General features: G+C 46.9%; 1 protein-coding gene across 1 annotated transcript in view; it reads left to right on the top strand.

Moving 5' to 3' along the window:
- The first annotated feature begins 1952 nt into the window (after nt 1-1952).
- LOC8024093 (extracellular matrix organizing protein FRAS1) overlaps nt 1953-24740 on the top strand; it is a 44129-nt gene continuing 21341 nt past the window's right edge. Inside the window, exons 1-10 of the mRNA XM_029979490.3 lie at nt 1953-1986; nt 3133-3286; nt 12661-12695; nt 16502-16649; nt 17012-17214; nt 19711-19797; nt 20977-21159; nt 22164-22296; nt 23892-24007; nt 24421-24571. Of these exons, the coding sequence (XP_029835350.2) occupies nt 3229-3286; nt 12661-12695; nt 16502-16649; nt 17012-17214; nt 19711-19797; nt 20977-21159; nt 22164-22296; nt 23892-24007; nt 24421-24571 (1114 nt within the window). The 5' untranslated portion in view covers nt 1953-1986; nt 3133-3228. The remainder of the gene's footprint in view (nt 1987-3132; nt 3287-12660; nt 12696-16501; nt 16650-17011; nt 17215-19710; nt 19798-20976; nt 21160-22163; nt 22297-23891; nt 24008-24420; nt 24572-24740) is intronic.

Here is a 24740-nt window from a genome sequence, read left to right as displayed (position 1 = left end):
ATGATGATGATGTTCACCAACTTCGGCTTGGAAGCCGGATTAGGCCGCGAGAATCACATCCGCATACACTTCCGGTGCAACCATACCGAAACCGAAACCTCCAGAAAGACAGCCGACTAAAACCTCTATTTAGCAAAAAAAAAAAAAAAAAACACATTTAAAATATATGAAGAAATAGTAAGTAAACAGGCAAGCTGGTGAATATTACACATATAAAAAAGAAACACACACACAAAAAAAAAAAACGGAAATTACGGACGAAGAAGGGACAAGCACAAAACGTCTCAAGATTGAGACGTTTTGTGTTTCTACCCTTTTCCGTCTCTCATCTCCGTTTTTTTTTTCTTTCAAATATGTGTAAAATTATTTGTTGTTTATAAACTTAAAATTAGTTGCTACTAAAAAAAAAAAAAAAAGAGCGCGGTCGCTTGTGTTCCGTGGTTCCGTCTCTTGAGTATTTTTATTCTTCCCCAGAGGAGCGCGCACGCTCGTTTCAGACATACGTTGCCGATTTGCAACCCAGTCGTCGTTTTAGGATGGGAAGTGTCACTCGGCCTCGCTAAAAGGATAAATATTAAAGTTTATGCACAACGAGGCGTTGCAAAGAGGGACAGAAATTAAAGTCGAATTTGTCGTTCGATGTATTAGATATCCCTAGGCTGCCAGAATTTTTGGCGACATTGTTACAGTCTGCAGATAAAAATGTTGACAGTGTAGTAAGTCTGCTAGCCTGGGGTCTTTAACGTGCCTCAGGTGACCGCACTCCACTCATCCAGATTGGAACAGGCGGGGGTGGGCCTTGGACCCATACAAAGAAGATCCAGCATCGAGTGCAAAACATTCACAATCTCGTATGAAATTTTCTTGGCACTGTGAACTGTGGTAACCACTGACAATGGGGCTCCAAAAGGAGGTTTGTTTTCACAGACTATTGACTCGCAAATTTTGTTTTCTTCCACTATTTTCAAATATATAGTATGAGACAAGTCTCAAATTACTTCCAGCATCCTACACCTTTCTTGCTGTGGGACCCCATCTCTTAGCTCACCATTGCAGATTTCACAATTTCTAGGCGGCAAACACTCCCGTACGAAAAGGGATTCATACGAGGTCTGTGAAATTCCACGACGACGAACATTCGAGGGTCCCCCTCTGGAGCGCAATATCAATAAAAAAAGGCCGTTCGATGAAAAGAACTCCCCCTTGCGCTTTCCTTCCCATCATTTCTTTTATAGCTCGCAGTTTTTTTCGCTTGGCCCCCTCCTGTGCCGCCACCGTAATACACCGGCTCGGCAGGAAAGACGACGCTCCAGTAGCTCCAGAATGCCATCATCGGGTTTCCCATGCAACTTCTGAAATTGAATAAGAAAACTCTGACTGACCAAAAATTTGTATGTGACATCACACCGCGTGCCTAAGGCAACGTTATCCCAAGGCAATAATATTTTGGAAACTATACTCGCGAATGACCTTTCGTGCACCATAAATTAATTAGGAAATTTCCGCTTCCCATGGTTACGACGAGCCCTTTCATCCGCAGAAATGTCGCTACCAGGAGGTGCGTTACAATCACGTGGTACACACTAGGGTTCCTGGGGTTACACCACGAAAGTACCAAAGAACCAAATAAACGAACGCATCCGCCGCCGCTTACAGTCAACGGCACCACGGGGCGCCCCCATCGCCCTGACCGCTCTCCCTCTTTGTGTCCTTCGCGCTCTCGCGTGTTATTATTATTATTATTTTCGTTCAGGAGGGTCGGCTTGTCAGACGGGGTTCGTACTTTATTTTTTATTCCCTCCTGGTTCTCAGTCATAAGTCCCCCTTAATCTCACGTAGAATCGGTGGTGGTAGCTGGAACTTTTAGTACCGCGCGGTCGCGAGTGGAGCAGCGCCCACGTCGTCTGCTAAACCGCGGTGAACGTTTTCGTCTGCTAAAAGCGCGTTCGTCGGCGGGAGGATGACCCCACTGTCGCGCAAGAAGTCGTGAGTACTCAGTTCTATGTTACGCCTTCTCTATTTTCTAATAAACGTATGCAAGGGCGTGTCAGCGGACACTTTATTTGCTTTCGTTTGCATACGAACGCAGAAACTGATAGACAATAAACCTTGTTGCATGTCGTGCGATAGCCCTGTCTCGTTTCTCTCGTTTCTCCTCCCCTTTCCTTCTCACCTCTCATCGAGCATAGCTTACCCGCTTATTTGTTGTTCTATAATTTTTTTATTGAAAAAAGAAGGTATGTTGAAGAACTATCATCTTTAGAAAATACCATCACAAAATGTCAGCGCTGCAGAAGTGCCGCGTCATCGTTTTCCAGACACTGTGGTCCAGTCAACGTGCCGTGTTGGAGTGACGTCGGGCAAAATGATGACGACGTTTCGTAACTGACGAGGGGGATCTGAAGAACCAGAGCAAAGCAGGTTCGGATCCCCGAGGAGTAATGCCAATTCGTCCCCTTTGTGTATACCACTCTAAAAAATGTCTGCGCAAAACGTCACGCTTGCATTGCTTAATGTCACAACTCAGACTGCGTTTTTTGGTCTAAACATATGTTTCGGCATTGTCATTCGCTGAGCTGCCTCCGTAAGTTGCTCTGATTGGCTCTCCGAGTGTTGTGCGTGGAAGTAGACGCACAGACTTTTTTTTTAGAGTGTATAGTAAATGAACATGCTTTTATATGCGCATTTAACATCCGATATCACAAAGGATAAAAACTATGCGAATGCACATTGACTCAACGAATTGACACCAGGGACTATGACGCTAAATATGACGAAAATCGAGGGTTAAAATGATGGAAAATCAAAGTTAAACATGATGGAAATCCAAGGTGCAACAAGACGGATAACGTGATGAATCTTCAACAGCGCTCATGAACGAAGGGGAAAGGTCTCACACAAGACACGACAGTCTCACGTTTAACCTATACCGATTTGTTAAAACTAAGAGGTGGAGTTGACTGAGACTCGAAGCTGAAAGGGGCGGGAGGGAGGAAAACGGGGGTGGGGATTTGTGTATGACATGATGACATCGACGGTCATCCGCTCAAGCTCTTCCGAACTTGAGCCAGGTTGAGTGTCTTCCTGGATCTGTTGATGTCGAACTGAAGCGACCTCCTCGTATGCTTCCAGGGGGATCAATTTCACCTAGCCCGCTTTTTGCATGCTGCGAAGAGCGGCAGAAGACACCCGAAGCTGCATCGGCCATCCTGTGGAAGGTCACGCCCCATGGCTGGCGTTTGGTGCATGCTGCTGGTCCTTTCCTCCTCTGTCCGTTGTTCCTCACGTAAGTTCGGTGTGTTTACAACACGGGGCACGTTCCATTTTTACTCTCAACAGGCACGCGTTTGCGCACACAGTGTGTCTGGGCACGCGCCGTGCCGAATGCAGCGCCAGAGCTGCGCTGCAAAGTCGGCGAATGTGTATGTTTTGCATTCGTAAACCAATATAAAATGGTAGGCTGCGAGACAGAGTAGGCGAGAACTTGACTATCCTGTTTCTTTTCTCGAATTTTAACGACGCACTTTATATGCACTTTAAACTCGGGCGAGACATCTTACCGCTATGTTCGGGTGACTCCATGCGAGCACATTGCACCGCGTTCTTGGTTTTTGATGGCGGCAAATATCAAAACGGTAAAAAGAGACACGGAGAAAACAGTCGATCTCTCGTCACGCTCCGCACATCGCGAGTCACGACGCACCACGCAGCACGCCTGGTGGGCTGGAGAAGTGAAAATATGACGCTGGTTTATTTGTTCGTGGGTTGTATGCATTGCCGTCCTCGAGATTTACCAAGGGGCTATATCACATTATAATGCAAGTACAAAAAAACTTCCGCCCTAAGCTATACACATGTTCTTCTTTTAGCGGATCGCTAAACAAAGATATAGAAAAAGCCCCCCCCCCCCCCTTTTTTTTTAAAGCTTGTTATCGACTTATAAGAACGCCGAACAACGAATCAAGAAGCTCGATCATCATAGACTGCCTTGCGACTCTAATAGTTTTCAGGTGCTAAATGTTGGCAAATCGTTTTTTTCCCCTTTTATATAATCAAAACGTTTTCAGCCTCTCATTCGCTGAGATTTCTGCCCTCCCCCTCCCCCCCCCCCCCCCCAAAAAAAAAAAAAAGAAAAAAAGTGAATAAATGAAAAATAAATAACAGGCGCGGCTATATTTTAGAGTATGTACACCCGGCTTAAGAAATAGCTGCTCGTGTACTTACCCGCAAAACACTCAAAGAGAGAGTCTCTGCGTTCTACGAAATCAGCTCGGCGAATGATGAGGCGAAACATCTGTTTAGACCTAAAAATGAAGTCATGCGCTGTGGCACAATGCAAAGCGTCATGCTTGCATTGCGCAATACCACAGCGCAGACTTAATTTTGAGGTCTTGACAGATATTCCACCTCATCATTCGCTGAGCTGATTTTCTAGATCGCAGAGTTTGGCTCTTCGTGTGTTTTGCGGGTAAGTAGAAGCGCAGGCGTTTTTTAGAGTGTACACATGTACACGTGTTCAAAATGATGGTTTTGCTTTGCGGGCAGACATCAATAGACAGGAAGAAAAAGAAAGGGGGGGGGATATATATATACCACGGTTAAGCTTACCACCTTGCTATTGGTCCCCACTTAAACCGCGGTCACACTGCTAATACCCGAGTCTCACTAGAGCGACAAACAAAAACAACCGACACGGACAAGCCTCCAACACATTCAGCAGGCGTTTAGTCGTTCGGTGCTCGTAAAGTAAGCTCGAGTGATTGCAAGCCTGCCAAAGATACCCTCGCGCACATGACGCTCGTGTTCGAGCATCTATAGCCTCCTTTATTCTATACAAAGCCTGTCAACTCGCAAAGAATCTGGTTTCAAACCTTGTCGATGTCGGCTGTTTCTCTTTGTCGCTCTAGTGGGACTCGGACATAACGCATCGTACAAAAAGACACTATGTGCAGGCTCTTTCTGAGGCGTGTTTGTTACTTGTATGACGACCCCTGTCACATTGTATTGTTCCGACAAAGATTGTCTGTAAACACGTTTGAAGCATACATTGGCATGAAGCAAACGTGCTTTGAACATACTTGAAGCGTGTCCGCAGACGATTTTGTCGTCGTGTCTGCAGAGAGCACCGCGCGGACAGTGTTTACAAAGAAGCCCGCTTTGCCAACATCAGGTGTGGGCACTGCGCATGCGCGGAAACCAAAGTCGGGAGGAGTGGGGCGTCTGCGCGTGCGCACTATACCGATAGCAGCGCCACCTCTGTAGCGTGACGTCAGTGAGTGTAGTTGGTCTTAAAGGAGCTGTGCAACGATATTCAATTGGAATGTTTTTCTCTCTACACTAGCTTACTGGCACACCTCGGACTCAAGGATACTCACACGCAACACCATTGGCCAAGAAACTCCTTTGTTGTGGTGTAATTTCAAGGACAAAAGCGATCATTTTCATTCAATCTCTCCTTTGCAAAATTTGATGACGTAACTCGGGGATCCCAGTACACCCAAGTGACGATATTTGAATGCGGTTCATAGATTGGACCCGAGCATTGCGTGGGCACTCGACTTGGGCTCGTGACAATTGCTAGCTCGAGAAGCATTCGGGTTGTGACCCGTGTCCAATCGCTGCAACGACGACAACAGCCGAGCCATAACAATGTCTGGAACTCAGCGCGTGTCCTGCGCTTTGCCAACCCCTGCGCGTGGCTATGATCAACACTGGCGGCATATAATCGGCTCCAGATCACGTGGCCGCTTGTTCTGGCTGCGAGTTGAGGGGGTGAACGCCGCTCGCTTTTCTTAAATTTTTTTCTGGGACTTCTATTGCGTGGGGTGAAAAACGAACGCGTGTTTCATAGGTCATTAACGTTAGGGATCCGATTTAAGCGGTATTTGTGCACAGTACAAAAATTGTTGCATCGCTCCTTTAATGAAAAGCGTGACGGTGGTTTTTGTACATAGTTTCGTCCAAAAGGTTCCGCTTTCGTCGGTTGATGTGCTACAGTCTCATTCGGATCGGTGAAGGAGAGACGACAATCACCGAGCGAGTTATTCACAGAAAAGACGATGTTACAAAAGAGACGCAATAGAGCTTTGTTTTCCAACGTAATTAGCTTTAACTTGAACCGACCCCAACCCAGTTTGGTCCCAAAGGCTCAATTAATCGAGTACAATATTTAAATTCCTATTAGATCCGGAAGCCCATTCGGCAGTAACCATACTATGTACCTAAAAAAAAAAAAAACACACAACAACAACAACCAGTGAATAGAAATGTTGGGAGGATAGACGAAGAAAATAAACAGCGAAACTCGGATCCGCCTTTCGGCATTTATGATAATTTTATTCTAAATATTTTAGTAAAGTGTATAGTACGCCAGAGTTTGCCAACGATCAGGCAGCCTTTTAGGACATAAAAAATGGCTCATGCAAACAGGCAAAACTGAACATGTTACATGCGTACCACTCTTATTTCGATCGTTTTTGTGCGGCGCTGCTCGCCTAGTTTCTTCATATTTTTTTTTTTCACCACATTTACACGCTGGAATTAGTCCCACGAAGAATAAAAACCGACCAACGCCGACTTTAAGCCAGATAAAAATAATAATAATAATAAACCCCGTGTTGTACAGAATCGTGTCAGAATAAGACAGTCAAGTTTAGGACATGGGCTTCGTTTAAAATCGTCCCTAAGCGCCCGACCTATGGATGTTTCAGGCGGAATGATTTGTAGGGCAGTCAACATCTCCCTCTCTCTCTCTCTCTCCCTTCCTCTCTATTTAAAGAGGGTTGGCGTGCTCTATGCGGAAGTATAAACAAACCTGTGAAACACTTTGCGCCTGTATTTCACGAACCCCCGGCCATTACGCACTGGATTACAATATCGGCCCATTTCGCGAGAGATGCTTCTCTAGCTCGTGCCTGAGTTATTGTAAGCTGTATCACGGACCACACATGCTTACAGCGTCAGTAACTGCAGCACTCGAAATTCGAGCGAAATTACCGCTGGCTGCACCTTACAGGATGACTAATGACGTTGAAAACGGCCGGTGTGGCTCTTTCTTTTTTGTTTGTTTGTTTGTTTGTTTACAACAATGTTTTTTTTTTTTTTTTTTTTTTTTTTTTTTTGAGGAGACTGCAGGTAAGCGATTTATGTCTTCTTCAGCGGGAAGCTTTCACTTACGCTTAATTTGATGGGCATGTGTGATGAAGTGCGGATTAAATGTAAAATCGTAGAACAAAAAATATACAGAAACAAACAAACATACAACAACAACGAGAGGAAACATTAAAAAAAAATCAATAACGGAAGCTTAAATTACCGGACGTGAGTAGAGCGCTGCTTCTAGATATACTTTATATGTATAGGGTTTGTTCTTCTTGCTTCACTGGGCAGTGCCGGGTGTTACGACGAAAGATATATGCTCTCACTAATTTATTGGCAAAAAAAAATATACATATATATTTATTTATTTATGACTGATTTATTAAAAAAAAAAAATTCTAAACCTAAATACAAAACCCTCCCCAACTTCAATATAAACTCAAGTAATTCTGAGTATGCACAACTACTGCTCGCTGCGTTTAATCAGCTCCTCGATTAACACGTGACTTGAAATAAAACGCGAAAGAGAACGTGAAAGACAGCTCAAAGTGGTAAACTACCTTCATACTAGAGTGGAAAATAATCAGGATAAAAAAATTACAAACATAAATCAGATGTATTTTATCTAAATCTGATTTGTTGGATTTTAATCAGATTTATTTGACTTAAATATAAATTTATTTGACTTAAATCAGATTTATTCGATTTAAATCAGATTGATTTATCTCTGATTAATTTTACTCAGATCACAGTAACTAGAAAATGGTGATACCTAATCACTGAGTGTATTTTTAAACATGGCAGACTGATCGATCAATATGTCCGATCACTGAAAACAATGCAGACGAAAAAAGAGTTACTCTAACCCAAAGTACAGTTTAATTAGTAACTTTTACCAATAGCCATACTAAAAAAAAAAAAAAAAGTTTTTGTTTTTAGTTAGTTAAAAGCTTGATTTGCTTTTTATTTCCGCTCTGATTTCCTCGCAATATGATGTTACGTAAATGAAGAACTGATTTGCTCACGTTCAGCCTGGTATAAATCTTCTTTGCTCAATGATTCTTTGACTTAAACACGAAACAATTGCACACGGAAGGCATCAAATGTTAGACAAAAGGTAAGTAAAACAAAACGAAAATATTAATTTTTTTCGGGATTATTTTTGCGGAAAAGTTTTGATTGGAATCATCGCATTTTAGCGGGAAAGGTCCGATTTAAATCAAGATTTAAATCGTCTCGATTTTTATTCCCCACCTCGCTCCGTGCGATAGTTGTTCGTCGCTGACAGCTCAAGAAACGAAAGGCGTGACGAAGTTTGAGAACCTTATTATCGATCCGCCACCGGTCAGACTGCGGCTCGGATAAGAACGCCGGAAAGTAGAACCACGAAGCAAGAAGCGCGAAAAATCTCCGGGAGCCCGAACGACCAGCGCCCATTGGAATCACTTATGTTGCGTTTGTCAGCATTCTCGAGAAGCCATCCGGACCACTAGTCGCAGAATAGTTCCCTTAGTACCAATGGAATGTCTCCCAGCCGAAAGGAAAGGCAAGCCTTACAAAGAGCGGAAGCGTATACAGTATATACACAATAGACGAACACACTTCGAAGTATACGCCTCTTCCATAAACAAGCGTTTCGTTACACCGTTCGCTCCCATATACAGGGCCTCCATGGTGAGACTAGTAGACGACCGGAATCCACCGAAAAACCCTCGCCGTCTCGCGGATATATAGACCTTTTCAGTAATCGCCTTCTGTGGGCTGCCATCTTTCTCTTCTGGGCTGTGGAAAGCGTACTGAGCGCACGCAGCAGCCCTCTTCCACGAAATATGAGGCGCGCGCATGCGTCCTGAGCCCAGTGACTCAGTATTTTGTCTCCTGAAGTAAAGATGAACGAAGCACGCGCTCATTATGGGACGTTTCCCATAATAACGTCGCAAGTGACGTCACATGCGACGTCACGAGGGTGGTTCTCGTGGGGGTTACGACGGTTACCCTAACGAGGGTTACCCTCACGAAGGCTACGACGGTTACCCTCGCGAGAGTCATAAGGGTAACGTCACGGCGTTACCTCGTGACGTCACGCGTGACGCCACGAGGGTAAACTTTTTCCGCTAAATTTAGCGGGGAAGGAATAGGGGCATACCCTCCCCTCCTCCTTCTCAAGGGCTGCGCTCTAATTCGGCATTACAGAAAATTGTAAACGTCTCTCATTTTTTTGTATCATTCTGTTGTTAGAGTGTCCATTAGTCGTATTGTTAGTCCTTTCCCGCTGCCATGAGCATTGACATTTCTCGATCGTAGCATATATCAAGCAAGGATATCGTTCACATCCCGCTCGTTATACTAAGGAACTCCAGCAAGTTAACCCGGTCCACTAATTGTTGTCTAAGAGAAAAAGACAAAGAAAAAAAGAAAGGAGTCATAAGTGCTACACTTTGTATCAGCTTAAATATGCCAGAGCGCAGCCGGCATTACGAGTCCAACCAATCGAAAGAACCGCCGAGAGCGCAACGCCGTCACAGCAGCCCTCCCTGTCTTTCGGTGCGTGATGACGCCAAGAATGAGGCCGCCCGCTATTCCATTCGTGCGCCTTCTGGGTTTTGACAGCTTTCCGACTGTATGTAAAAGAGAATATAAAGCAGAAAAAAAAAAAAGCGCAACGGGATGGATTTCGTATACGAATAGCACTGAAATCTGGCAACGTAACATTTTGTATACGCATTGGGGATGCAACGTCATCAGCGAGACATATCGTCCGGAATATTGCCAGGGCCGACCGACGCTTCGAGCAGCGCGGTTGAGCGGGCTGCTTCACACGGCACGCCGACGGTTTATGGCTTTCCACCTCTGTCATTCGGTACGCGATTCCACCACCGCGCACGAGCACTGACTGCGTGCCTGCAGGAGGCGAACATACGAAAGTGCAGCCGCGCGGAACAGGCAAGCCAACAAGCCCCCCCGCAGTTGCGCAATTCCACTTGGATGTGAGAAGAGAAGGTGGGAAAGAACACGGGCGAAGGAAGGGGGAGCGAGAGGCTGCACTCAGCCGGAGAGACAAAGTTTATCGCCATTAGAGTGTCTTCGTGTCCTACAGCGCCAGGAGGCCCGAGTGTGGAAACCGATCCATCAAATCGCGCACACCGGCGCACTCCGTTCCCGCGACCTTTCTCGGCGACCTGCGATCATCCTTTTGCATTCACTCTCTTTCTCCCCCTCTCTCTTTCCTTTCTCTCTCTCTCTCTCGTGGAAACCAGTTCTCAAAAAAGGTCAACATTGGGAACCTGGAAGCGGTGTCGACTTTCATTCTTGATGCTATCTGCAGATGCGACAAGCCAATTTATTGACATTGGAAAAATCATGAAAAAGCATAGGATGTAACGAACAGAGACGAAAAACCGACCGAACCACAAGCAAAAGAGACAGAAAAAAAAAGAAAGAGGTTCGAACACGTATAGTCAAACCTCAAACTGGACGCCCCCCCCCCCCCCCCCCCCCCCCCCCTCCACCTCGGTTCCCCCCAAAATAATTCCTAATGTGGGTCGTTCATATTAATTATGGAAAAATTCACGTATTTATCAAGTTCATCTCCAAAAAGTTTGTCTATATTGATTAACTGTGCGCGAGTACTATCACCAGCCGTCTCGGCTATCGTTCTCGGGTCTTAGCCCAAAAACAAGTTGCATTGAGCATGATCGTTAACCTCGAGACTGGGGTGGAAAAGAGTCAATAGGAGACTCTCTCATTGTTTTTTTTTAATCTTCCCACGCCAGTCTCAAGGCTTATCATAATTTTCAATATACACGATATCGCCCTTTTTATTGCATGGAGTTGTCTTTGAGCGGTCGTGGTTTGGACTGGATGGGCTGGGCTGGTTTCGTGAGGCCGCGGCGCGATTCCCGCCGTGCACTTTCGCTCCCTTTGCTCCCTCGTTACGTTCACTTTGCCTCTCACGTAAAAAGGAAAGAATCCTCTCGCACGCCGAGTGGGCTAGCGCACACCAGCTCGGAGCGAGTGGGACGAAAACTCGCGCTGCAGAACCCAGGGATCCTAGGTTCAATCCCAACTTCTGCCATTTTCGATCTGGATGAGCATCAGCGTGCGGTCGTGTATCGTGTGTTGCACGTTAAAGACCCCAGGGTAGTGGTTGTACTGAACTGGCTATATTTCTTATCTATAGCTGGGAGACAACTCGCCCGTTGAGGCAGACTAAGTTGTAAACTGTATAAACATTTTTTTTTTTTGTAAGCTAGCCTAGCTAGCACGATTTGTGCACGAGCGCTTCTCTCTGACCAGTGCTTTAATCGCACGAGGGGCGGTCTTCAAATCGCCATCTTCGATTTCTCTGATAAAAACAAACGAAAAAATTCGGTTTGTTGTCCTTTTTGAGTAACGGACACAGGTGTCTGTACGGGGACGCACTTGAAAGATCGCCGCACCTTCGTCAAGCCTCTCGCTGGGTTGATGCCTCGTGTAATAATCAGGTTGGGATGCACGTCGGCCGCCCGGTCGTCCAGTCCGAGTGCTCGTCGTGCCGAACCGGACTGTCATGGATCTGATCTGTCTGCCGTTTGCTTCGTCTGGTCACGTAGCACAAGTCGCTATATTTGCGCTTTTTTCATGTGTTTGTGTGTCTTTGTGTTACAAGGGTGGCTCTTCGTTCTCTGGAAAGCGGTCCTTCGGCTGCAAGGAATGATGCTTGTTCGCGGTCTTGTTCCCTCCCCGTTTGCTTACTTAACAAAAAAAAAAAAATTTAAACGTTTTTTTTTTTTATAGCATAAATATTGGTCACACTAATCAGGAAAGAAATCAAGATTATACTTTTTGCTTGCCCTCAATCCCATGTACGGGGAAAGAAAATAGTACTTCTCTGTTGACTGTCACGCTCACGTGGGCGGATTTAAGGGAAAAGAGAGGGGGGGGGGGGGGGGGGCGACAGCCTCCCTAAGCCACCCAACATCAACTTTATTTTATTGAGAAAACGACATACACCAGTTTTTCTTAGGAAGAACTGTTTACTGTTTGATGATTTTGAAAATATCACGTCAGCAAAATATATCTGCAGGTAACGCTTCGCCTGTGACATAATCTGTCTGCAGAGCCCCCTCTCCCCCACCACGAGTCAAATGCGCCCTCCAAGCCTGACCCATAACTCCCGCACCTCGTTTATTTGTAGTTTCGGAAGCCGTTTTTACTCGAGTACTATAGACGCGCTGTTTATGAACAAAGCCTGCGTGCCTGCTTTCCCCCTGAGCACACGTGCAGCCAATCATCGCGTTCGACGTACGAAACGTGGCGAAGAACGATGCAGAGAAAAGGATTCTTCGCAAAAATTTTATCTGCGCAGGTGAACTTCTCCGTGTGTGCCGTTATCTCGTTTGTTTCACAATAAATATCTCATCTCTCTTTCTGTCTTTCTGTGTCAAAGGCCGCTGGGCTCCGAACCGGGTGAATGGCTATTCGCGTGCTCCGTGAAAAAAAAAAAAAAGCATTTATAACGTCTTTTGCTCGAAAAAATGCGGTAGTCTGCTATGGTATAACACTCCCTTTTTTTCTTTTCAGAAATTCGTTCCAGAGGTTCATTAAATCTCTCGCCGGTACGTAAAACAATATATATTCCTTCCCTGTTTCCTTATTTCCGAGAGAAGGTGTTGTGCCTTCGTCGCTGTTAGAGAGTTTTAGAATGGAGAGCTACGATGCTTTGGGGCCCCCGAACAGCATGCGCAGTGTGACGCCCCAAGCTGCTTGGGGGAGCCCGCTTTTCGATAGGGCTCTCTATTTCCATTAGTGTTTATGTCGCGTGAGCTTTTACCAATGCGAGAAGAAGGTCTGTTAAAGGGGTATTCACACGAGAGAGAAATCTCGGGGATTTCTCCTCGGCGCGCGCGCTTCACGAGACGAAAACACGAGGCTTTTGCACATCGCAAAGCCTGACGTTTTCGTCGCGGGATGCGCGTGCCGTGGAGAAATCCCCGGGATTTCTCCCTAGTGTGAATACCCCTTAAGTGGCATCGCTGCCATCATGCGGACTAAGATCTTTAAATTAGCGCCGTGCTTGTCTGCAATCGAGCTCTGCTGCACAGGTAATGACTGCCACTCACCATAGATAACCGTCGCGGGCAATTTACCCAAGTGTTCCGTCAAGCGTAATAAAAAAGGCGACGCCACTTCTGTTGCTTCACATTTAGCAAGAAGAAGAAGAGAAAAATAACGAGCATGCCTGCCGGTGATATTCCCTTAAAAAACACACACACACACACACAAAATCGCACAAAAGGAAGCAAATGAAGCTCCCCCTAAATAACGCGGAGCCATGCTCCATCGCTGGCTCTTTGACGCACCATGGAGAGAGGATTAGCGCTAATCCTGACATCCAGTCCCCTCCTCCTATAAGTTACGCCCAGAGCTGTCAGATAGCGAGCGGCTTTGCAACTTGATCGCAAATTGCTTCTCTGAAAGCAGCGATAGTATATCAAAAGAACCCAGTAGGAAATGATGGGTCCCGAAATAACAGCCCGACCCCGCATGGGGGCTGTTGTAAACTCTGATTTGGCGTCATAAATCCACTTATAGAGACATCACGCTGAGATCTAGAGCGCAGTGGCGTTGCAAGAGCGCGTAGGTATAGACTGGGGAATCGTAAACGTGGCGGGACAGCCACGGACGGACAGAGCATTTCCGGTGGGCCTATATAGCAATTATAGTTCCAACAACCTTCTACTACAGGAAACAATCTACACGGCACAAAGAAGGAAGTGCACGATTTCCAACACAAAACGAGAAATAAAGAATAACTACGAGGCATTGCATTTATGTCGTCTAGATGTCAGTGAGGTATACGCGCCGCATAAACGCGCTAGAATCCTCGCAGCACTTAGGCGCCCGTTTCTGGCTTGAGCGGCGTCGCCGTCGCCGTCGGCGTAACCGCGCGGTGCATTATGGGAAATATCTTATAATGCACCGTGCGAGGAGGAGGAGGAAGGAGGAGGGGGAAGAGGAGAAGGGAAGAGGGGAGGACGAGGGATAAGGAGGAGGGGAGGGAGAGAAGGAGCTTGAGGAATGAGGGGAGGAGGAGGAGCAGGGGTTGGAGAAGGAAGGAGTAGCAGGTAGGACGAGGAGGTGAGGAGGAGGGAGGAGGGGTATACCCTCTTCTCAGTACCCTTCCCTTCTCCTCCTTAAGAGCTGCGCTCTAATTCGGCGTTACAGGGTGTTGTACACGGCTTTCAGTTTTGTTTTTTATAATTACTACAACTAACGCGCACGACGAAGCACATTTTGGGGGAACAACATATGGCGTCTACCAGTCCATCCATACTGCCGTTATGCGCCGATTTTCTATCCGGGGAGTACACCTTTCCTTCGGTTAGACGTTTATGCTACGGAAGAAAAAGAGGCTTTGTTCTAGAACTTATTTGCCCGCGAAACCTCTTCAGTGTACGATGACACATCGAAATTTTCCACGAATGAGCTCAGGCCGCACATGCATCGTGTAATTTGATGATATCACTTTCCGGTACCGCGTCCGCGTATACACTGTGCTTTTTTTTTTTTTTTTACATTACATTACATTGGGGGTTTTCGGGCTTCATGACGCTGGAAACTTATAGGCGCCCCGTGCCCCAGACACTCCAGAAGGTGCGGGTGCGCTCTTCTCATCTCCGTGCTCATAAACTTCGTGCGTGAAAAAAAGGCTGAAACATAAACTTCGGAACTCGTAAACTTGGGCAGAGAAGAGCGGTATACGGTTTCGGGAACGAGTATCACTTTTCTTCCTCGGAGAGGGGGTTGACTTTTCTTTTTCGTATATTATTTGTTTTTTTTGTTTTGTGTTTAGCAGTAACTAAATTCATTACATGGTATTTTTGGCGGCAAAAACAAAACAAAACAAAAAGTACAGTTACGCATTCCAAGAAAGTCCATATAATAGGCGGTAGTACATTCGCTGGTGGACGTAGCCGAGTTCTTCGCTGCTGAGCGTGCGCTGAATGCGAGCTTCCCCACATTCCGCCTCCTAAAGTCACATTCGTGATTGCTCGTACATTATACATAAGACTGCACACATGATGGCAGAATTATCTGCGCCTCAAGCAACGTGGAAGTATGTTTTCTTTACATGCATATGTGCGCTTCGAACATGCCTGCAGACAGTTCTTGTATAACCAACGTAACAGGAGTGGAAGAAACAGGTCTCAGGCAGCGTAGTAGCCGTGTGGCCGCTTTCTAAACCGCGCGGTTTTGGGTCACGCCGCGCAGACTCGGCGTACTCAGTGAACGGGAGCGATGATATCGTCCAAATCGAACTCTCCTTTAGTTCGAACTACTCTTTGTCTTTGCTTGGCTTGGACCATAAACGTGCTGCGTTTCGAGGTAATGTGCGCGAATGCGTGTATCTGCGATTGTACGTAAGCAACAATGCTTATACCGCTTACTGTAAATGCTTTCGTTTAAAGCGTCCATTCAACGCCAGTTGACAATCCAGGAAGGCGACATCTGGGAGTTCATTCTGACCACGCGCATCTAGCGCGTAAATGTGGTGTCTAAGATGTAAAATAACTAAAATCAGACCTTATGACGAACGTCAGATGTGGACCGTCTTTTAGTTCGGACTCTCCCAGAATTCATGTGTCGTACAAGTCAATAAAAAGCAGCCTCAAACTGGGCCTGATGCTCTTAAAAAAGTCCCCGTTGCCGTATAATGTGTCAACTATATTTGATAATTAAAAGTCGCAGTATTAGGGGTTGCAAAACATTCAAACCTGTTGCTATTCAATGCAAAATTGGATGTGAAACGGGTTGAAAGATAACCATATACGAATTCCACTAGTTAGTATTCGCGGGAAACAGAGAATATTTTAGTATGATACTTCCCCCCCAGCACACGCACTCAATAATCTGTTTAGTATCTACACAGGCGAATAGGTTTGCGGACACTGACATAGAGCTGACATAGAGAATGCATCTTCACAGCACTCATTTCTATTTTTTCGGGGAACATGCCGGTCTGCGGATCGCCGGTTGTCGAGTTGAAGTCACGATTAAGACACACTGATTTCGATCAGGAATGATTCGTTAGTCGAACAAAAGGCACCACGTGACCAAACAGATCTTCAACTCTCCAATTCTAATACATCTCTCTCTATGTCTTTGTCTTAGACTTCTTTAATGCATAAAATATTTTTAACAAAAAAACGATCAGATTTTGACTTTTTTTTTTGTTTTATCACTTACTCTCTATCTTTTTCTCTCTACTCTTTATAAAACTGCGAAGTAGACGGTGCTAGTTTTAAGGTGAGCAATTTCTTCAAATACAACATCTACGTTGGATTGCAAAGCTATTCTTCAAATTTTATTTTTCAATTGCCTTTATCTTTTAATTTATATTTTTTCGGGGGCCGCGGCGCAGTCCACGCCTTTGAACGGCTCTTCCCATCGCCAAGCAAGGAACTCCACGATGCTGCTCGACCGTCCTCCCCGCAACCCGGGACGAGTGCTCGAGGACGACATGTCTTGGCTGAACCTGGTCGACACCGGGCTCGAAGAAACGCCCGCAGGTTGGTACCTCAGTCATCACCAAACAGTTTGAGTTTTGTTGACTCGACGGGTATAAAAAGACCCGCTCCAAAGTTTGCATCAAGCCAGCGCCAATATAAAACACGAATATTCGCAACTTCGTGCATTTAATCTCCCTTCCTCCGCTTCGCATTTCGGCCGCTAGGCCGCGTCAGTTTTCGCTGCACGTCTGGATAGGCAGCATCTCCCCGCTTCCCTCCTTCGCATCTTCCCCGCAGGGTGGCCTTGCCTCCCTTGGAGTTGCAAATAACTCGGGTGCAAATATTTGCTTGTAGATTTTTTTTTAATGTTTATGTTTATGGCGCTGTCAATAACAATGCGTACGAATTCTTCTCGAGCGCAGGGATTACGAGTCCCGCTGTGGTCACGACGACACCTGTCTCGGACAAGACGTGGACAAGCACGACGGAACGCATCCAAGTCTCGTCAAACGCGCCGGACTCTCGGCCGCCTCTGCTCCACCAAGCAGTCCTGCGTGACGCAGCTGTCGAGACCGATGCGAGTGACACGAGGAACCAGAGCATCGATGGGCCGCCACTACCCGTGGTGAGAGCCCTGTGGGGATTCCTGTGGTCTCCCTACCCCGATGGCCGTGAGAACGGCCACGGGTTCGAACGCTCAGCCTCTACCGTCAGCTTCGACTTGCTCGTGTAGTGTAAAAGAGTCCGCTGGTCCTGGAGGTAGAGGTCAGCACGGGTACGGGCCAGCGCGCGGGACACGGGCCGGGCTCGGGCTTCATGGCTACATTCATGAAGGGCCCGGGCCAGGCGCGGGCCTTGCAAGGCCCGCGCCTGGCTCTACAAGGCGGGCCAAGGCGAGCCAAGCCGGCCGTTACTTTTTTCTTTTTTTTTTCGCAACAATTTTTTAATGTTTTTTTTTTTTTTTTTTGGGGGGGGGGGGGGGGGGGTTGTGAGTGGGACCATAGGGGAGACCCAAATGCTGAAAGCACGTGTGTGTGTTTGTATATATTTTTGTACGATTCGGTCTGTGTGCAGCGAATGCTCTTCCAGAGCATTAGCGGCGCGGCGTTCATTCTAGTCACCGCGGCGGCTCCGCCGTCGTAGAGTCGCTTCTCCCCGGCATCAACTCGCACACGTACGCGCCTACAGGATGTGCACCCTCGCTGGCGTAAACCATCTGTACGTACGACTGCGTGCATTCACAATAGAGCCGAAGAGCTTCCCTTGAGGGCCGCTTTTCCTCGACAATTCCTCGCGGACCACCGCAAGAGACAGGTATTTTTTACACTTTTTTTTTCCTTTTCAGTTGTACGCAGAGGGAGTGGGCAATTCAGATCTTTGTTCGTCTTTTTTCCAAACCCATCGCGACGTTTTCCTTTCTTTTCAATTTTGACAGATGGTTTTGTTTACTGCTTCTTGCCATTTTTATTCCTTTCGTCCTTTCCGATACGCGGGCTCGGTCGCGAGAAAGGATGATGGGATGCATAGGCCCGCAGATTTATCAAAACAAAAAATAGCAGCAAAAAAAAAAAAGCTTATTGCATTAATTATTGGGTACCGCAGTCAACATGTGTAGCTGTGGCAGGCGAGCTATTACGCTGCGCATATTGTAAGCTATTCATATTGGGCGAAGTTGGGATTTGCGAAGAAAAGCTAACCGGAGGAAAGTTCACCCACTTTCGTGCGGGTCCGGAGAAAAGCTCCCCAGTCTTTTAACAGACCTAGAGAAAAACTCATATTTAATAGCAGTAGTGCTGCCAGGGTTTTAGGACTGTTCCTTTACTCTGGTATGTGTGTCTTATACACAGCTATATTCGAGAGAGCTCAGACAAGTAACGATCACTGGCACCGACGGAGGTAATTCATCGAACCGACCCGCGGTAATGTAGCCCCGCAGATCGCCTACATTACCGCGGATATGTGGGGATCGTGCTACTATTTTTGACGTCTCCTTTGAGATCGCTGCCGCTGCTGAGATAAACCTTGGTTACTCGCCATATTTAGTAGCAACCTCACAACCAATAAACATGCAACAACAACGGGCAGAGCTAAAATTGCGCTGGACGCCATATTTAAGCGCGTTGTTCACAGCGCATGCTCAGAACGAACTTTCTCTCTCCCTCTCTCTCTCTTTTTCCCTTTCTCACTTATCGTCCGCAAAAACGATAACCTTGATGGAATGCATCTGTCGAGGACGCGTTGTGAAAGTTCGCGTGGAGACAGGCTCAGAAGTAATGGGCTCAGGCAATTATGGCTCCCAGTTTGCGTTCAGATATATGGCCTTTGTGGATTCCGGAAGGGATAGTTATGCACACACATACACCCTTTCTGAAGTATACTTCGTTGAACCACCTGGTGAACTGATCTAATAGTTACGAAAGAAGATATACTTTAAATCTTGCAGCGAGCAAATTACATTCCACTGTTAGATTCGCGTTGTGTTCACTATGCCAAACTTTGCAAGCATTAGCGTCCATCACTGGATTAAGCATGCACATCAGCACTCTCAGAGCTCACTTGAATCGTGAATAATCGTTCTTCGTTTATTCAGTTTGGCCAATTAAATTCATGGTGGATAAGGAGTTTCACGCCTTCGTGGAGAGACAAAGACCAGTTGCCCTTTTTGGCATTGAGATCGCATTATCGGTTGGAACACGTTAGTGACTCCACTTTACATTGGTTGAACTGATTACAGAAAGACCATGTGACTGGCGTTCCGAAGTGGTACAGCAGTTTACAAGTATGCAGATACTTCTGAGATAGAAACTTACGCGTGAGAATTGCACAGATATGGATGAGTCGATATGGGGCATAGTCTGATTCGCTCGCTCAATTTACTGATCCAGATGCTGTATACCATCGTTTTGAAAGATCTGAAATGAGAAAGAACGAAGTATCGATAATTTGGTTCACTTGGAATCTTTTCCATTGCACTGTACATACTTCCCATGATATATTGCCATGATTTACCACAATTGCACCGTGATGCTGAATGGCACATTGAACTACTAGCGTTTTCAGTTCCTACTACCCCAGAGACGAAGGCTCGTTTTCAAACAAAAGGAAAACAAATTCGTTCCAGGTGGTGTCCTTGTTCAACTACGAGGACGACGGTGGAGCCACCAAGGGGCAGGTCATCAGAGCCGGCTACCCTGTCCTTTGCGTGCTCGTGAGTGCGTCGTGTTTCGGGCCGATCTTTTTTTTCTTCTCGAATATTCTTAGTAAAACTGAAACACCGTAGTATACATGCGCCAAGGGACCGCGTAACGTGAAACCCAAGCCAACCCTGTTTCTAAATCCTTTTTTTTTCTCCGTGTGTCTGTTGATGTTTTCGACACTCTTTTTTTTCTCAGTTTATTAATATTTCTTTTTTTTTTTTTAAGAGAACGAGCGTATGAATCTTGCCGTAACCCGCAAAATATAGACTGGAAAACATTTTTCTTGACAAATTGTTTGTTCTTTGTACAAAAAGGGTTCCTATTAATTGGATCACATCAATAAAACGGCATACGCTAGGTTCGTACGTTGACTGTTTAATGAATTGGCAGGACAGGAAGTCATCTGTTCGGATTAGAAATCCGCCAGTGTTCCCCATAGGATACTTCCGCCACGTACACCAGAAGAAAGTATACGCGCGTTAGTGGCTACTGGTTCGCTCCCCTTGAGGGCGTAAAATGATGCCGGACGACGACACCCTTTAAGGTGTCGCGTAACACCCCTAACTTGTAATTTAGAGTACTTCCCATTGACGGGAAGTAATTGGACCTTGTTCGAGTTCCTTATGAACTCATCTGGCACCATTGACTAAAGGTGTCGTCTAACTCCCCATGTTACAGCGACGAACTTAGGCGATCCCCTAATTACGGATGTTGGCTGATGGCCTGACCGAACACCGTCTAGAAGACAAGGCCTTAGTGCTGACATTTTTCGGACACCAGTGAAGGCCAACGCTGGACACATATCGGAAATGAGTCAGCGCTCGGCTTTGAGCCAAGTTTGAGTCTAACGTTGACGCAATCGTCGTGTCCAATCTGTGACCAGCGTTGGTCTTCGCCGATGACGACATCTCTATTAGCACTGCGGCTTTGTTATTTAGGAGGTGTTGCTTGAGTCAACCTACAACTTCCAAAAGTTCACCTGAGTTCGGTGCTGTTTCACGCGCTCTTCAACATCCAGGCGTTCATATGACTCCGTATCTTATCTTATCTTCGGTGTCCCTCTCCAAGGACACATTGCAATATATAAACTGAAAACACCAATAAAAGAAGCGTCGTCTTCATTGCCACCACTTTTTCAACCACAAGGAACGTCTTCCGATCCTCATGTGGGATCTCCCAATCCCGCACAGCCCTGTGAGAGTCGCCATCCCAACTTGGAGCACGGATACACCCTGTGTAGAAAGGCGCCGGATGACGATGACGATACGGTGTTCGGCGTGTCCTATTGGTGGCAAGTTTCGGACCGGGGCGTGCACCCGCCCTTGTTCGAGACTGTGACTCAAGCCACGCCATTTACAGCAGCTCGAAGACGGGTGAGTCCCAGTGAAGATTTCTATTTCTCGGTATAAAGTGGCGCTTAAGCTTTGCCTTCCCCGATTCGGTGTTTTATTTATTTCTATAGATGCTTGCAACACACACCAGATTACAGCCACCATTGCTGACCTTCTTTCGTCTTACCCACAAACTGTGGAGTAAGTAAGACTTTCGTCTTACTTACTTCACAAAGGCCAACTCTGGGGAGAGGGACACAGCAGAATCTAAAATGGCAATAACCTGCCCAACTGCGGTAATGATGAAGTGAAGTAAACGCAATAAGAGGAAACAAAAATTGAAGGTCGGTTATGGCGGCGTTCATGCACAGCTGCTGCAAAGCGTCAGCGGATAAAAACCTAAAAAAGAAAGAAAGAAAAAGAAAGACGTTTACAACTTTTTGTAACGCCGATTTAGAGCGCAGCTCTTGAGGAGGAGGAGGGGAGGGTTCTTAAGGGAGGGTATGGCCCTCCTCCTCATCCGTACTCTCTCCTCCTCCCCATCTCCTCCTCTCACGCTCGAAACGCGCGTCGTAACGCGACGTTTCGGAGCGGTGCCGAAACGTCACGGTGACGTTTCAGCACGGTGCATTATGGGACGTGTTCCATAATGCACCACGCGGTTACGTCGACGGCGACTCCGTCTCCGTTTAAGCCCGAAACGCGCGCCTAAGAGCTGCGTTCTAAATTGTTACCATTGCAGGTCTTTATTAAAAAAAAATAAAGAAGAACAGTGTAACCCTCTTCTTCCTTTCTTTGCGTGCGTGTGGCCTATGGACCTTCAGTTGGGGGGTTTAAATTCCGGTTGACGTGCTCGTAGTCGGACAGAATTTCGTTGCACGGTGGGGACGAGAGTTTGGTCTATTCACATGGCGCCTGATATTTATGGGGGTCTTGGCACATATGGTGAGTCCATAACGTCCAAATTTAATTTTTATGACTACAGAGCAATCACAAATCAATAAGACGCCTTTGATTTCCCCCATGACCTTCACATGTCTCAACAGGTATTGGACAGCATCTACTTCTCCCGTGGCTCGGTGCTGAGGTGCATCGCGCACGTTCGTAGCCGGCGCTCCCCCACCGCTGGCAATGGGTTCCGGTTGGTCAGCGAGCCCGTGGTCGTCAGCGACACGGAAGGTATATACGCAAGAGACTGTCGTATACTTTGGAGGTTTTGAATAGCAGGACAGGCTCCTTCCAGAAGGCCCTCCACTCTTTTCAATTTAACAGCCAGAGAAAACCCTGGAGCGGAGGCGAGTGAAGAGGGGGTCACCACCAACCATGGCGAGCGGAGAGCTTCGTGGACGGGCTCTTGTCCTGCTTTTCATAACCTGCAACTGCCTGTAAACCGTATATATACCAGAAACTCGCCCTCTCTGCGTCAGCTTCTTTGTCTCCTGCTTTTCATAACCTGCCACAGCCTGTAGACCATATCAGAAACTCGCCCTCTCTGCGTTAGCTTCTTTGTCAACTGGGCTGTGGAACGCGTTCTGGGCATGCGAGTAACTACCCTTTGCCGAAGATCTGAAGCAACGCATACGTTCACAGCAAAGTGACTCGGCATTTGTCGCCGATAAGTGCTGGAAAGGTGTAGAGAGGCATTTCGCTAGCTGGGGAGACGCCTTGCCAGCTTGGCGTGAACGTGCGGTGCATGCGGAACGAGGGTCGTCACCTGCAGCGTTTACTTGGATGCAAAAATTAATGAGAAAGCATGAACTGGGGGGGGGGGGGGGGGGGGGGAAGGGGTCCCATGGAGCGAGCCGACGTCATCAGCCGCGCCAAACGGCAGCTAAGTTCCCCTGTCCCAAAGGAGCGAAGTGAAGCCTCGGTCTGAAGCATCCCAGCTTTGAATCCGCGCAAAAAGACATGCTAAACGACAGCCAAATTCAGAAGTGAAGCCAAATCCCTGATGGATTATACTCCCATTGGCTCGTGCGGCGTGGTTCCAAAAACCGCCGCCAGAGATGCCCTCTCCATGGCGGCGCAGTGCACGCAGCGGCCCGGCGAGGTGCGGCAGTGCGGGCCTGGCCGCACTGCCGCACCTTCGTCGGCCGCTAAAGCCTGTCGGCCGCTAAAGCCCATTCGTGTTCCAAAGTAGCGCAAGGTGCGTCGATGCACGTGCGACGTGCAGCCCTTGGGAAAATCATGGCGGCACAGCCCAGCAGTGAGCTAGATTTCAGACGCCATGTTCTTCCCAGAAGAGACGCGCTCACGTGTCTCGAGCATTTGCACAACAGTGAATGGCGCCATTTTTCCCAGGGTAGGGGGGCTTTATCGGCCGGTATTCCTCGGCAGTACTGAAACGTGGCCGCCCACACCACTACGCCGCAGACGAACTAAGCGAGCGGAAGAACGACATTCATGCTTTCGCATTCACAACTCATAAGAAGTGCTTAGGTGTCCTCGGACTTTTTTACTTGACGCTCTATCTGAGAAATAAGATTATAGTGGCACGCAAGGGGTCTTCGCTACTACAGATTCAGCATGTCATAAAGAGTCGTGTTCCTATATCCGCTCATCAAAAAGTCTGACGCTCGTAAGTACGCTGTTCTTATTTATTTTTTCAGCCCTCGTCCTATCCATATAGAACAATTATGCGAGCGCCTATATTTTGTATAATTTAATTCGGCTAAACGATTCACACTGAACTTCTCTTTATGCTTTTTCGTTGACGGCACCTATCGATGAAACACACACTTGCTGTACCATGTATACCACTATTCCTTCTCCAGGGGTTTGCGCCGGGGACGGAAGAGGCCATGATTCCTCGGTTTCCATGGAGTACCTGAACGGCACACACCGGTCCCATCCGAATCAGCTGCACATCACCGTGCACATTCCACACAGGGTAGAGTAAACTCAGTTTCCCAGCTCTCAGAGCTACTCTTATATTACATTGACGAGTGGTCAAAAGGTTCGTGTATTGATTTGAAGTTGAACGACTAAATGTGCTCCCGTGCTATGGACAGTCAGACAGGGAATATAAATGCTCCGCTCATGATCAATTATTTCCTTTTAAGTTGAGTTTAAAAATAATCTAACTAAATACCGCGTCACTAATGTTGCGAAAAAGTGAATAATAACGGTACGCCGGGTACAAGCTGAGATATATTTCGTAAAAAGAAAGGGAAGGTGCAGTCAAAACTGGTAGGAAGAAACTTCTCTTTCTCAGTTTTAGGCGCGCGCAAAAAAAGTGTGACCTTCCAACTCATCGCGTCGTGTCCAAACTATTTAACGGAGTCCTCAATTTCCTCTCTCAAGGATTCCATGCTCCCTCTGGTGTCCACGCGTCCGGTGCCGAGTGCTGAGCAACTCTTCACGAACGTGCTTTCCCAGAAGCAGCATGTCTGCTCCAACTTTCTGTCTCCCAAGAGCGCCAGCTTGACCGAAGCTACTTTTCTGAACCACGACGGTAAGGGCGCGTCTGCAAATGCGCATGCGTGGTTTGCACTGGCGTCACGCCAGCAGCCATTCCATGGTGGTGACTTTGTCGGTGTACTTCTCGTACTTTCTCCGACAAATATATCGTACCTGATTTTTTTTTTTTTTTTTTTGTGGCATGAACGAGTAGGGATGAGTAC

The sequence above is a fragment of the Ixodes scapularis genome, unplaced genomic scaffold (assembly GCF_016920785.2).
Source record: "Ixodes scapularis isolate PalLabHiFi unplaced genomic scaffold, ASM1692078v2 PGA_scaffold3__209_contigs__length_174095766, whole genome shotgun sequence".
NCBI classification, from domain to species: domain Eukaryota; kingdom Metazoa; phylum Arthropoda; class Arachnida; order Ixodida; family Ixodidae; genus Ixodes; species Ixodes scapularis.
This window is presented reverse-complemented; position numbering and strand designations above follow the sequence as displayed.